At 33.4% G+C, this 14,276-nt stretch overlaps 2 protein-coding genes across 2 annotated transcripts; both read right to left on the bottom strand.

Annotated features, from left to right (window-relative positions):
* Window positions 1-2,596, bottom strand: LOC107856372 (PLAT domain-containing protein 3). Its single transcript, XM_016701395.2, has 2 exons — window positions 2,211-2,596; window positions 1-628 (listed from the first exon to the last, which is right to left on the bottom strand). Exons 1-2 carry the CDS (start codon window positions 2,298-2,300, stop codon window positions 152-154), a joined length of 567 nt encoding a protein of 188 aa, XP_016556881.2. The 5' UTR covers window positions 2,301-2,596; the 3' UTR covers window positions 1-151.
* Window positions 2,597-7,501: 4,905 nt separating this feature from the next.
* On the bottom strand, window positions 7,502-9,783 carry LOC107856359 (uncharacterized protein At5g41620; the record flags this gene model as incomplete). The annotated part of the gene is given in 2 exon segments (XM_016701368.2): window positions 7,502-9,222; window positions 9,661-9,783. Coding segments are annotated over 2 exon segments (1,626 nt in total), but the record flags the coding sequence as incomplete, so codon positions are not given.
* Between the last annotated feature and the right edge of the window lie 4,493 nt (window positions 9,784-14,276).

Consider the following 14,276-nt stretch of genomic DNA (forward strand, 5'->3'; position numbering starts at 1 on the left):
TGACATTATATATTGGGCCTTATTATTCATTAATAGTAATTAATGTCCTCTATATTGAACTACATTCGAAACAATGATAAAAGCATAAACATCATCAAACCCACAGACTAGTAATAAAATGTGGGCTTAGGCCCAATAAATAGTGGATGGATTATGTGGCAGCGACTTTGGGAATATTCTTGGAATCGTTGTCGGATACAGGGAGGTTCTTATCGAACATTTTCTTTTTACATAAATCCTTGATGAAAGTTAGCTCATAAGGTGAATGATCGGTTGCAATCCACTGCTCAACTTCGAAATTCTGTTGGTTACATTCTAAATGGACTCCAGTAACAGTGACCTCCACGTAGTTAGGGTACCATCCATGTCCTGGGCCTGTTCCATCTGAAGTCAAGTTCATCTTGCAGACCGGCCCAGATAAGCATGGGCCTCGTCCACTAAAGATGTCCAAGTTTCCTCTCTCATAATAGTTGTAACCCGGGCCCATAAGTCCACCCCAAGCCTCCAGGTTGTTGATTCTAATACCGTATCCCTCTGCATCGTACAGAGTTAAGCTGATAATTGAATCGGTTCCAGCCTTTATTTTCTTACTGGTTCGAATGAAAATTGTGTACACACAATCATCTTCCTGCATTTCAGAATAACAAAAATTTAAATTTCTCCCAAAAGTGATTTTTTATTCATGGCTTGAAGAGATATTAATTAAGGTGATTTTCTATATGGATATTAATGTGGACTGGCTAAATGAAGGATATTTTTTACCCAAAAAATAAACAAAGGGGTATTTTTAAGTCAAAAAATAAATAAAGAATATTTTTGCTCTATTTTTGTATAGTGACCCTTTTTCATAAAATAAATTATATATATTAAAATGATTATAAATTATTTCATTGATTAAAGATAAAAAAGAGTATAAATTTAAATTTTTTAAAAATATAAATATATATCATTCTTGATTTAATAGATTAAAATGAAAATTGCACAACATCACATAAATTGAGACCAACAAAAGTAGGAATTGAATACTCCATCCATTTTAACTAAGAATGTATATAATTTTCCTATTTGATTGAATTTACAACAACAACAATAATATATTCAGTTTATTTTCACACAATGGATCTGAAACGTAGACTGTACCTCACAAGTGAAGTAGAGAGGCAGTTAAAATACTACCTTTTGAAAAATACTACTATTTTTAAATTTTGTAAAGTTTGAATTTCAGTATTCTCATTTTAAAAAGTACTTTTAATATGTAGGTTTTGTTTGGCCATATGAATTTTTCACTTTTTTCAAAAAATTATTTGATTTTAGTGAAAATGAGGGTGTTTGGCCATGATAATTCCAAATCCATTTTCAAAAAAGAGTTTTACTTGTTTTTCACCCTTTTCCAACTTTATTTATTGTTGCAAATGACCTCATTTTTTTTCTTTTACCAAAACCCCTTATTAATTTCAATTAATAACCAAAATTAAATGCATAACTACTACATTATCCACTTCTTCCTACTTCCATCATAAAAGTTCTTAAAATTAAAGACAACTTTCATTTTTTTTTTCTTCTTCTTCTTCAAAATTTTTTCATGATACAACGGAATCTTAATCCGTCCACTCTTACGATTCTTTATGCAACACCAACAACAAAGCCAACATTATTATCTCCTCTCACATTTAGTTGTATGTCTAAGGTAAATTAGTTAAGTTGGGTATTTTTAATAGTTTTTAAAAATTGAAGATATAAAATTATATTTAAAAAGATCTTCCTAAAATCTAAAAAAAAAATTGTACACGATCAAACACAACTTCAAAAAATTTTAATTTTCTCGATCAAACGCCTACACAATATACATATTTTAACTAGGTAAGGCCATAGCATCCAAAAAAAAATAAAAATTCTTCAAATTCATAAATTAGGTGTTGGGTCAATGTACAATATATAGAATGAAAATTGACTGAGTATAACAATACAATAAGGGGTCGTTTGGTGTGAGGTATAAGGGATAAGTAGTCACGGTATGTTTGGTTGGAGGTATTAATCAGTAACGGGATAACACATCCCACTATTTACACCATAATGCATGATGGAATAAATTATCCTGGGTAATCTCGGCATAACTAATCTCGAGATAACTATTTTTCAACCAAACGACCCCTAAGAGTGTAATAGTAAGATGGATATTATACTAATGGAGATCAAGAGGAATTACTTACAGATCCAGAAATGGAGGAAACGGCAATGGAGGAAAAGAGTATAAAAAGATAGAACCAAAAATGGTTGACCTGAGCTGCTGCTACTCCCATGGTTTCTTTGGACTTTGTGTATGTTTCTCTATCTCTAGAACCTGTGGAAGTAGTTTAATTTATATTAACAGTACTGTACATGTTTCATACTTTCTTCTTACGTGGAGTTATTTGATTGGACACGAAGGTAAAAAAATAAACGATGATTTTATAAAGTTTACAAAATTACACTTCTTAAAATTTACTTTTTTAATAAAATGAGATCCACTAGGGATAGAATGAAAATAATGTTATAGTAAAATATAGTGTTATCAAATAAAAAATAATAATATTTTTTGAGACGACAAAAAATATCTACACATAAAATAAGACGGAGAAAGTATATAAATATTTATAGACTACATCAAGCTTTAAATAATGGGACCTTATCGAATTGAAAGTTTACAAATATTTTGTACAATCTTATTTCCAACTCTTTTTTTTTTTTTTGAATAAGTGAGAGTCACACATATTTCCACATGGTAGGTAGAACTTTGAAGTTCACACTTAATTGAGTGTTTACACTAAGCATCGTTTGGTTTGAATATAAGTCATGCGGAGATAAGAGTGATTATAAAAGGACTTGTTCGGTAATTTTATCATTTTAATTACTTTGTCTAAGAATAACTTATTTCGGTATTACTATACCACCAAGAGGGAGGTATAACTTATCTCGGTACTAATTAATAATCCTGGAATATGTTATCCTAAGTTATACAACCAAACAAGAAATTACGAGGTACTCAAATTTCATCCACGGACTATTTATTCTAATCCCTCACACTAAGAGGTGGTTTGAAGGGGAGCCTTGGAGTAACTGGTAAAGTTGTTGCCATATGACCAAGAGGTCACGGATTTAAGCCTTGAAAACTAGGTCTGGGCATTCGGTTTGTTCGGTTCGATAGTTTAATATCGATTCGATTTTTCGATTTTCGAATTGACAAAAATGACAACTGTAACCAAACTGAAATAAATTCGGTTTGGTTATTTCAAATTTTTATTTTAGTTTTGAAGATTAAAATAGTGAACCTCTCTTTGTTATGACTGAACATTTAAAATTAATAATTTTTTTTAAAATAATTCAAACCTATTTTTTATTCCCAGATATAAATAACTCAATATGGATGAAACTAAATGATATAATTATAAGTTTAACATAATATATAACTTCATTATGCATAAGTTTGCATAAACAGTCAGAACTTGGAAGAGTGGTCACTGTCGGAAAGACCATAGTCGCCACTGCGGGCTGCGACCCACAATGGTCGTCTGGTCGCCGGCTCTGATGTTGTTGTACAGACGACGATCTCGCCGGCGGTCTATGGTTCGATCGATTATTCGACTACTGGACTGATGTATATTGTTAGTTGTATGTGGCATGCTATTACTTATTACTTATTAGGGTTGTTATTATATATTTATAATATATTATTATATATTAAATATTATATATATATATATATAAATATATATATATTTTTAATTATTTATAGAATTTCGGTTTATCGATTTATCTGAATTATTTTTTTGAAAAATTAAAAACAAAAACTTTTAATCGAATTTCAAAAATTAAAAACCAAAACCGATCCCAAAAAAACAAAAAACAAAATCGAAATTAAAATTTTGGTTTGGTTTTTCGATTTTTTTGGTTTAAACCAAATATGCCCAGCCCTATTGAAAACAACCCTCTGGCAAACATACAAGATAAGACTGTGTACTATACACCCTTGTGGTGAGGCCCTTCTCCGGACACCGCGCATAGCGATAACTTTAGTGCATCGGGTTGCCCTCACACTAAGAGGTCGTTTGGTAGAGTGTATTAAAAAATATAATGCATGCATTAATTAATGTGTACTACAAGTACCTTATTTGGTACATCTTTTTGCCTATGTAATGCAAGTATTAGTTACACACTCTATTGTATATTGAAGTGTGTATTAGTAATACAAAGACTTTAAACACATGCATTAACTTATTAAATGACTCCAATACTCCTCAATTTCCCTCTCAAAATATTTCACAATTCATTTTCCCACCATTTTAATTTGCAAGAGTGAATTTTTCAAGACATTTCACAATTCCTTTTTTTTTTTTTGGTTAAAAGGAGACCAACATTAACGATAATTAAACAGTTAACACAGAAGGTTGGGGTGGGTGGGGAAGGGGTGCCCGATATGATCCTGGGCTAAAGTTTGCTCATGAGAGTTGTTACTACTTTTTAATTATCTTTTAGTGGGATTCGGCAAGGGTAAAATGAGAATAGTTGAAACAAATCAAAAAGAAAATGACGATAAATAAAATGAAAACAATTTTTCTAACGAAAACAGTTCCTGCAGTGTCTGTTGCCATAGCTGCTATGCATACATTGAAGGAACTAACAAAATTCGTGGTTGATCAAAGCAGTCATTGCTTCCCCACTCCTTTGCCGTAGCGTCTGCCACACTATTCTGGTCCCTCCGATTGTGCTTGAGACCGTCTCTCCGAGGTAGTGATACGATATTGTTGTTGTTGTAGCACATAATATCAAACATAAATAATTTGAACAATAAAATTACGAGTAAAGTATATGATTAAGCTATTATAAAAAAGAGAGAAAAATACTAAAATACAAATTATGAAATAATAAATAGAGGTAAAATAAGATAGTAAGTGATCACATCAAATCCATCATTTACACAAAATGAAATTTTTCATCTTTATCTAATAATGATTTTAATGATACAATATAATAAGTAAATTTAAATGATAAATAAAATAGGAAAAATTTCAAAAATAGCATACTTATTTCCTTAATTATGAATTTCATAATTACATAATATAACAAGTTGTATTTTGTATTTTTGCTATATATGATTTTTACTGCTCTTATGATCGATATATATTTTGTATTTTTACAAATTATTGCTATAAAAATACAAATACATATGCTACAAAATGTAATTTGATAAAAGAGTTGTTATTTTTTACAATTTAATATTTAAGTATACTACTTTATGTATTTTTTCCAATAAATCTTTTATTTGGAATAACAACACGATACAAGTCATCGGGTAACAATCATCCAAACAAGCATCCGTTGGCCGGGTCCGATGCATCGGATTCTATCCTTCCATTTTCTAATATCTAAACTATCTAAAGTATTTCTTTTTTGAGCTTTATACCCGAGTTATCAAGTGTTTGAGCTTTCTGTCGAAAGCATCCGAAAATATTTAGTGAAACACACATGAACTATCATCAGTTGCTGGCGAAACACACGTGAAATTTCAGGTATGAAATTCAAACAACTAATAGTTCATATGTGTCACTAAATATTTTGTAATACTTTAGGTAGGAAACTTAATCATTTAATAGGTTAGGTATGATTTTTTTTTCTTGAAAAAAAAAAACAGATACTGTTAGAGTTTGTGACCCAAATTCTATTGATCCGGCTTTGAAAAGTCCGTGGCAGGGGTGGAGTCAGCCTTCTGTTTGGGGGTTCGGTCGAACCCCCTTCGATGGAAAAATATACTATTTATACATGATTAAAATTATTTTTTATGTGGTTATAGTAGGTGTTGACCCCCTTCGACTAAATTTTCTTTGAATATGGAGCCCCCTTAGTTGAAATCCTAAGTTTTCTTTGAATAGGAACCCCCTTGGTTGAAATCCTGGCTCTGCCTCTGATTCGCGATGCGACCCATGTTATATTTTTGGGCTTAGGATTTATTTGTACGCACGTATTATATAAGTGCATTTAGTGGGTCACGTAATAAATATACGCCATTAAGACTTTCATCTGATCATTGTACTCCTCTTCATTATAGTGAAAATCCTCCTCCTTTGCCCGTGATTTTTCCCGTAAGGATTTCCACGTATATCTGTGTCTTCTTCTTGTTTTCTTTTACTCTGTGGTATTGCTTATTCTACCCAAATATAACAGATACTTTAGATGTTTTTGACACTATAAAATATATTTTATCCTACTTATGAGTGCATATTATAATATTCATGTGTATATGTTTTTTTTTAAAATCTTATACTACTAAACTAAGAATTTAACTTTGGTGCACCGTTGGTGTAATTTTTTTTTTACACCATACCTTTTATCTGTTATAGCAGGTCATTCATTTCTCAGGTAAAAATGTAAAATGTAAAATTGAATAACCTGCTACAACAGATAAAAATTACCTGATGGTGTAAAAAAAAATTGCCCCGATGGTGCACAAAACATAAACTCCTAAATGAGCTAGTTAGGAAATACCATTTTCAATTTTCACTGACATCTTATTCCAAATTTATAAAAAAGAGTTTTTTTTTTTTCATGAATTTTCTCACTTGGTGTACTTTCCTAAATTAACTTTTAATAGAGTATAATTTCTTGATTATTATAGTAAAGATGTGTCAAATCTTGAGATTTAATTATTAGCTAAATAGAGACAAAATTTGACATCATGGGTCACATTTGAGTCATTGTGTTTTTAGAAAAGTGCAAAACTTCCCCACCATTTTGCTCATTGGCACTACCTCTTTGACATATTTGACATAAAACAAATAGTTCAAATTAGTTTCCATTTTGTAATTTTAAGCTAGCGAAAATCACGCCTCAGTCTCAAACAAGTTAAAATCGAGCTATACAAATTCTCATTAATATATAGTGACTTTTTCGGTCGCCATTGTGTGATGTGCCCACCCCTTAGCTCCACCCTTGCTTATATTACGCATTTAGATTCATCTCAAGCCAATATTACAAGTTCCAAGTTAATTCACGAGGTTTCTAAAATCCACCGGTGAAATAAACATGAAATAACGGCGGAGTCATCATTAGGACCATCATACTTGCCGACCATCGATGAACTATTACTCTTTATTTTTCTATTACTCATTTTTCAACAATCACTTTTATTAATGGGGAGCCTTGGAGTAACTGGTGAAGTTACTGTCATATGATCAGGAGGTCACGGGTTCAAGCCTTGGAAACAACCTCTGACAGAAATACAACGTAAGGCTGCGTACGATACACCCTTGTGGTGGGACCCTTTCCCGAACACCATGTGTAACTTTAGTGCACTGGGCTGCCCTTTTACTTTTATTAAAGGCAGATACAGAAGGACAATTATTTCAGGTAGAAACAAAGGAATAAAGGAATTCAATTATGCATAGCTGTGTTCTCTCCTCGTACTGAAACTTCTGTAGATGATGTAATAATTGGCCAACAAATCATACCTTAAAAGAGAAACAATCAATGGCCAATAATGCATCTTCTAAATTACATGAAATTACTATATAGTAAAACAGTTCTGATTGATACAAAGACATCATAAAGAAGTTTCAGTAAGCATATAATGAGGAAGAGATACAAGAATGTGGACTACTGTTTCAGTTTTTTATTGATATCTCAGCTGAGTGAGACCGATGATTCGTGCAAAATCAAAACTTGTACTAGTACTAGTAGTAGTAGTCTCTACATCTTCTGCTTCAAGACGTGGCGTAACTGGACCTTCTGGCTCTCCATTCTTGCTTCCAAAAGTTTTGCTTTTAAACTGTGCTTATGAGAGTTACGCGGCCATTCAATGCATCCTTTCATCCCTCGTGTTATTTGTGGATTGCTAGAGTCAAGTGAGCTCTCCGAAGGGCTGAAGTCGCCTTTACTAGAACCACAATCTGGAGAAAGGATGGCCCCGTTTGATAGCCTCCCGTTTATTCCTTCAACTGATATCATTTTGTAGTTGTCTCCATTTGATTTCCAAAGCCTAGATATAGACGACGCCTTCTTAGGTTGTCGACCTGGCCCTGAACATACTTCACTTATCTCTGTAATCGGTGTCCCATCGCCTCTTGATACATTGCTGTGTCTGCAGTTCTTGTTGACAGAAGAGACGCTTCCTTCAGCTGAATAACTAGAGCCTTGCTCGTCGAGATGGCTCACTGTTTCCCATTCACTTCCATCTTCCTCTAAATCACTCTGATTGGCATATGCAAGAGAATGTCTGAGGAAGTTGTCTTTATTGTATACACCACCATCAGCACTGAAGGTGCAAATTTTGGAGGGATGGCTAGCAGAACTGTACGCAGGACATTGCTCGATTTCCTTTTCATTATTTTCAACAAAATTAAGGTCCTCGAACACCGAGAAAATATCATCTGGATTTGGAGGTTCATAAGTGAATTCCCTGATATCACGAATATCCACTGAAGCAGCTTCCTGTTGGAGTTGCTCAGCTCTTTTGATCACTTCCTCATCGGGGTTCATACCTCTAGAATTTAGGAAGGACTCTAATTCCGCAATTAGTCTATTCATCTGAGAATACTTCTCTTCCAGTGTCACCTTAGCATCAACTAGCTTCATCTGAACCCGTTCCTCACGCCAAACCTCAGCCATCTGCAACATCTTTCTTTCTTCATCTACTTCCTCTCTGAGTGTGTGAGATTCTCTCTTCAATGCCTCGACTTCAGCTTTGTCTTCTCCAATTTCCTTGGCTAATTCTTCACACACTTCCTCTATCAACTCTCTACCCTTTCTTTCTTTTTCGTAATCTTGCAAATAGCGCTTTGCTAATAACTTGGCATCAGACAACTCATTAACTAACTTGGAGTTAACTATTTCCAGCCTCTGTCGGTTTTTCTTCTCTCTGGACAAGTCAGTTTTCATATCATCTATAATTGCACGGATTTTCTCGTGTTCTCGACTTCTCCATGCTGCCTTCTCTTCACTAAGTTTTCTCAAGAACTGTTCGAGTTTCTTTTTTGATGATCGCCTCTCCATCTCAAGTTGATGAATTTGGGCGCGAGCCTGCTCTAATTCGGCCTCAAGTGTAGAAATCATTGCAGCAGTCTTCGATTGTTTATTAGGAACCTTTTGACGGCCGTAAATCTCCTTTATTTCCTCAGCTATTGTCCAGCCAACTGGATCCCACTTTGTTGCCCCTTCCATAGCAGAGTTCGGATATTGAAATGACGGCTCTAGCTACAGAATATAGAGGTAACCCCTTAGTTAGATCAGAAAATATGGAAACATTGAGACGAGCAATGGTGAGAGTATGGCACGAATAAAGTAAGAACCGAGATCAAAAGCCTCCGACGAAAGGGAAGCCCAATGCACTAATTTCCGCGCTATACAAGGTTGGGGAAAGGGCAAGGAAGGCATCACTTACTCAACTACTATTGGCCATACAATGATGACATTGAGGCAGACCACATTGGGTCAATTATGCCAAGAATCTCCGATACTCAAAGAATGTTGAAGCATTCATTGATCCCCCGATAACTCTACTAATATAAGGGAAGTCTCCGCAGCACCTACTACATTGAATTTGGACTATTCTCCATAGCTATAGGACTTACATAAAGGAGCTTAGACAGCACAGACAACATTGAGCCAAAACTGAAAAAGGCATCAACATACCTTGTGATAAATACCATGTCTTGGACCGGAGACAGACCGAGGACTCTGCACAGAATCATCAATGTGAGAATCATTCTCTTTAATGTGATGATGTTCGAAAAAAGGTACATCAATATGCCCAGCCTGCACGAAGGAAACGGAAAACAAAATTGAAAAAAGTTGCTTAACTTCGGATCTAGTCTAGAACTATGTTGTCCATACTCTCCAAACATCCTACCGTACAACAAGTGTTGGATTCTCCGAATAATACCTATACTAATTTTGGAGGATCTGACACATACCCAATGACATTTTTAACCGCCCTAGCAATCAGGTCTAGAATGCTACAACACTTATCAAACTCGAGAGATTGCCATTCGCTCTAAGGTCATCCAAATACAAACTTGGAGATGGTTATGGTCCTAAAATAGCAGTGACTAACAAAACAACCACCAGATGAAAAATGAAAAAGTTAAAGCAACCAGAAATGAAGCCCATCATAAATCATAATATCAAATGGACCAGAAAACAATCTCAACTTGGACAACATAAAGCACTGAGATCACACCATTCAACTTTAATCCCAATAAATCATACATCCATAATTGTTTACGTTACAAAAACAACAACAACATACCCAATATAGTCCCACAAAGCGGGGTCTTAGGAGGGTAGAGTGCACGCAGACCTTACCCCTAGAGGTAGAGAGATTGTTTCGGATAGACCCTCAAGCAAATGCCAAGTGAATGTACTTGAACAAAGTGATCCCAAACAAGAATCACTTAAGACACCAAATAGAATTAACATTCAATGTATAACTGAATACAACTAACCAAAATTAGTGGCATTCAATATACAAATGACCAAAATTAGAAAAACCATAAGGGTTGTTTGGTTGGAAACAAGTTATCCCGAGATTGTTATTACTAAGTTACCCCGCGATTTTTTCCCATCCAAACATGGAATAAGCTCATCTCGAAACTATTCTAATCTCGGGATTAGTTATCTCTTATCCCTCGTACCAAACGATCCCTAAAGCTTTAATCTTTTTGGTTGAATGAAGTACCTGAGGCAACTTTTGAGGTGGGACATTAGCAACTTGGGGCAACTGAAGCCTCCATAGTCCAGCAGCTAACTTCCTAGCAGAAACCAAGGTTGTAACTTTCCGACCAACTTCCACCTCGGACTTATTGTCTTCCCAAGTACAAGCATTGTCATTAACATCCTCTTTATACTTCCAACGCAGTAAAGGGGTATTGGGTCTGCTCCTTTTCCCACCTCCAACTCCGGCGATATCTCTCCTTAACCTTACTCCGGCGCCGGCGCCGGCGCCGGAGTTCTTGGTTTTCCGGCGAGATGGTTTATGTGAGTTAAAAGGTTTGTATAAAAGATCTGAATCAGGTAAAGGGTTCTTGATAGTAGTGACCTTCATTTCTGATGCATAGATTTAGCCATTACTCAGCAACTATACTGGTACAAGAAGGCGTGGGGGTGGGTAGGCGTAGGGGTGGGGTGCTATGATCTCTTTTGGTTTTTCGGAGGAAGAAAGAGAGAAAAGCAGTGTGTTTACTGTGTGTGTGTGTGAGGGGAGAGATGTATACGTATAACTTTGTGTAAGTAGAGATTATTTGTCCAGTCAACGTCTCTCATTATAGTAAATTTTTTATTTTTAACAAGATTACAGGAATGTGATGTAAAACGTATAAATAACATAAATATCAATCATTTTGAAAGTAATTACATTTTCTCTTATTTTTTAATTATTTTATTTATTTTCCCTATTAATATATATAACATAACCAACATATATATAACATTCTGTATATATATTAAAATTTTTATAATATGTTAAGGAGTTAGAATTTTTTTATAGTATTGGAAACATAAATTGTGTATTTATATAATTTTTAGTTAAAAAAAAATTATATTTTAATATATTTAATTGAACCTTAATGAGTTACTGTGAATATGCGGCCCGATAAAAATAGAAGTAGGGTGGAGCTAAAAGAGAAATATTTTTTTTTATTTTATGATATTTTAATTTAATTTTTTACTTAGCATGTTTTAAGATCATAAGATTTTAAATAATATTTTGATTCATTTGATATAATTTTAATTTAAAATTATAAGATTTAAAATTTAATTTATTTTTTTAAATTTATGTTAAGTTAAATTAGATCATTTTTAAAAAAACGGAAGAGTATGAAGTATTTATAATTTAGGAGTAATGCATGTATGCATTCTTTAGCACTCTCTTAAAAGGTAAATAGTTTATTTTCAATAAGACTCAGCTAAGTATGTAATGCAAATACAATATTTAGGAATCTATATCGAAAATATGAAGAAGAGAATGATAACAATAAAAAAAATATGATGATTGAAGCTAAAAGACAATAAAATGGAAAAATAAAATCATAAAATAGTAATAAAAAAATAAAATCATAAAATAGTACTTAACTAAAAGAACAATATTAGTAAAGAAATTAGAGTATAAAGAGTATACTATTACGGCGTCGTATTATGAAGTTTTGCATCTAACGGCGCAGGTTGGTTCTTAACTAAAGAATTGCAGGCTGCCGTTAGGCATATGGGTCCCACGTACCCCATTTTTTTTTTAAATATATCATGTTAAACTTAAACTATTACTACTAATTAAATTAAAATAAATTGATGACACTCTCATTTGGTGTAGCATAGTAGGTCATGAATTGAGGCTCCAAAAATAATTTTTGATAAAAATGTAACGTAAAGATGTATATAATATGTTTTTATGATTCAAAACCTTTTCCAAATCTCACAAATAACTGAAGTTTTAGTACATCAATTTTGTTTGAATTTTAGCCAATTTAATATAAGTATTTTGAAATTACGCAATGTTAAAGCAAGTCATAGATCTTATATAAACGTATCAGTAAGATTAAAAATATCCAAATTAAAGTGACAAATTTTTGTTATATAAAAAGAAAAGTAAATCACATGAATCTAAACAAACTAATCTTATCAAGGTTGTAAAAAAAAAAAAAGTCCACATAACATGAAAAAACTAATGACATTGCATTTATTTCATTGAATAAATTCAGATTTGTGAGGCCTCAGGGTATCCAAGGAAATAACACGTGCACTCATTTTTTGGCTTATATTGCCCATGCACTTCTGCATGTTCCCTCCCAATTTTTTTTAATTTTTTTTTTTAATAATAATTTGGTGTTGTTAGTTATAACGTTTTCGGGTACAAGAATTTATATATACATGCAACAATAACCTCAACACAAGTTGAAGTCTAAGATAAGAATACTTATGAAGTTCCTTAACACCTTCAACAAAGATTATTAATACGTATAAATAACATAAATACCAATCCTTTTGGAAATAATTACACTCTCTCCCACTTTTTTAATTACTTTACTCTCTCTCCCTATTAATATACATAGCATAGCCAACATATACATAGTATTCTGTGTATATGTTGGGATTTTTGTATTATGTTTAGGGAGTTGGGATTTTTTAAAATACTAGAAATATAAGTTGTGTATTTGTGTAATTTTTAGTATTAATAATCTTTTCCAGAAGTATGTTAATTTTCAGAAATGAGATGAAACGAAATTTTTAAGGCCAAGTCCTCCGATTTCACGGAGTGTCCTTAAGAAATAATTTCCTTCACTGTATCCGAGGTTATGGAATCTTCCTCCTAGGATAAAATAACCTTCAATCCGAACAATAGGGGTACTTCAAATTGATGGATTCTTCAAACTCACTCAACAGCTTAATGATCACACAGAGTTTTTATATAGAAGAAGAGTGTTTTTATTATCAAAAATTTTTGCCAGTACCTGAGTAATATATCAGGTATTTATAACCTTTAATGTGTCCTTTTAAAAAGGATGCATTGGTTCAGTAGAAAGACACCTTTTCAGTAGCAGTCACGTCTCTGCGCTCGGTCTGTGCTGGACTTGCGCCTGATCTACGGTCGCACGTGACGTTTGGCAGATTGCAGTAGTTTCTGCGCTACATCTACGCCCACAGGTCGCGTATCCGTGCTGCGTCTGGGACTTGGAGAAAAATAATTATATCAGATTTTGGATAAAAAAAAATGTGGGCGCATATCCGTGCTGCGTTTGGGACTTGGAGAAAAATAATTATATCAGATTTTGGATAAAAAAATTTCACTTGTAAATAAGTTTCTGTAAAGAATGGATCTTGGACTTAACTCAACCTCAAAAGCTTGCTCATGAGGAGAGGATTGCCCAAGTCTATATAAGGAGACCGATTACCCATCTCTTTTTGATGTGGGATACTTAACACTCCCCCGTACGCACAGGCCTCGTTAACTGAAGCGTGGACAATATAATATGAGGGCCAACATCGGTGAACAAAGATTTGGGATGAACTTAGCTCTGATACCATATTAATGATGCAAGTGTATTTCACTTCATACTTTCAAATGACAAATTACATCAACTATATATACTCAAAGCTAGACACAAAAGGTCAAGAGTAGATCCCTAAAATCATGTCTTCTACCGCTAATAATTTAGATGTCTTTGACATTTACTATTTCTAGATGTATCTTGACATTTACTTCTTTATCTTGACAACTATCATATCTTAATAGTTTCAAATAAAATTTGTCTACAATT

This window comes from Capsicum annuum, chromosome 7 (assembly GCF_002878395.1).
Source record: "Capsicum annuum cultivar UCD-10X-F1 chromosome 7, UCD10Xv1.1, whole genome shotgun sequence".
NCBI classification, from domain to species: Eukaryota; Viridiplantae; Streptophyta; class Magnoliopsida; order Solanales; family Solanaceae; genus Capsicum; species Capsicum annuum.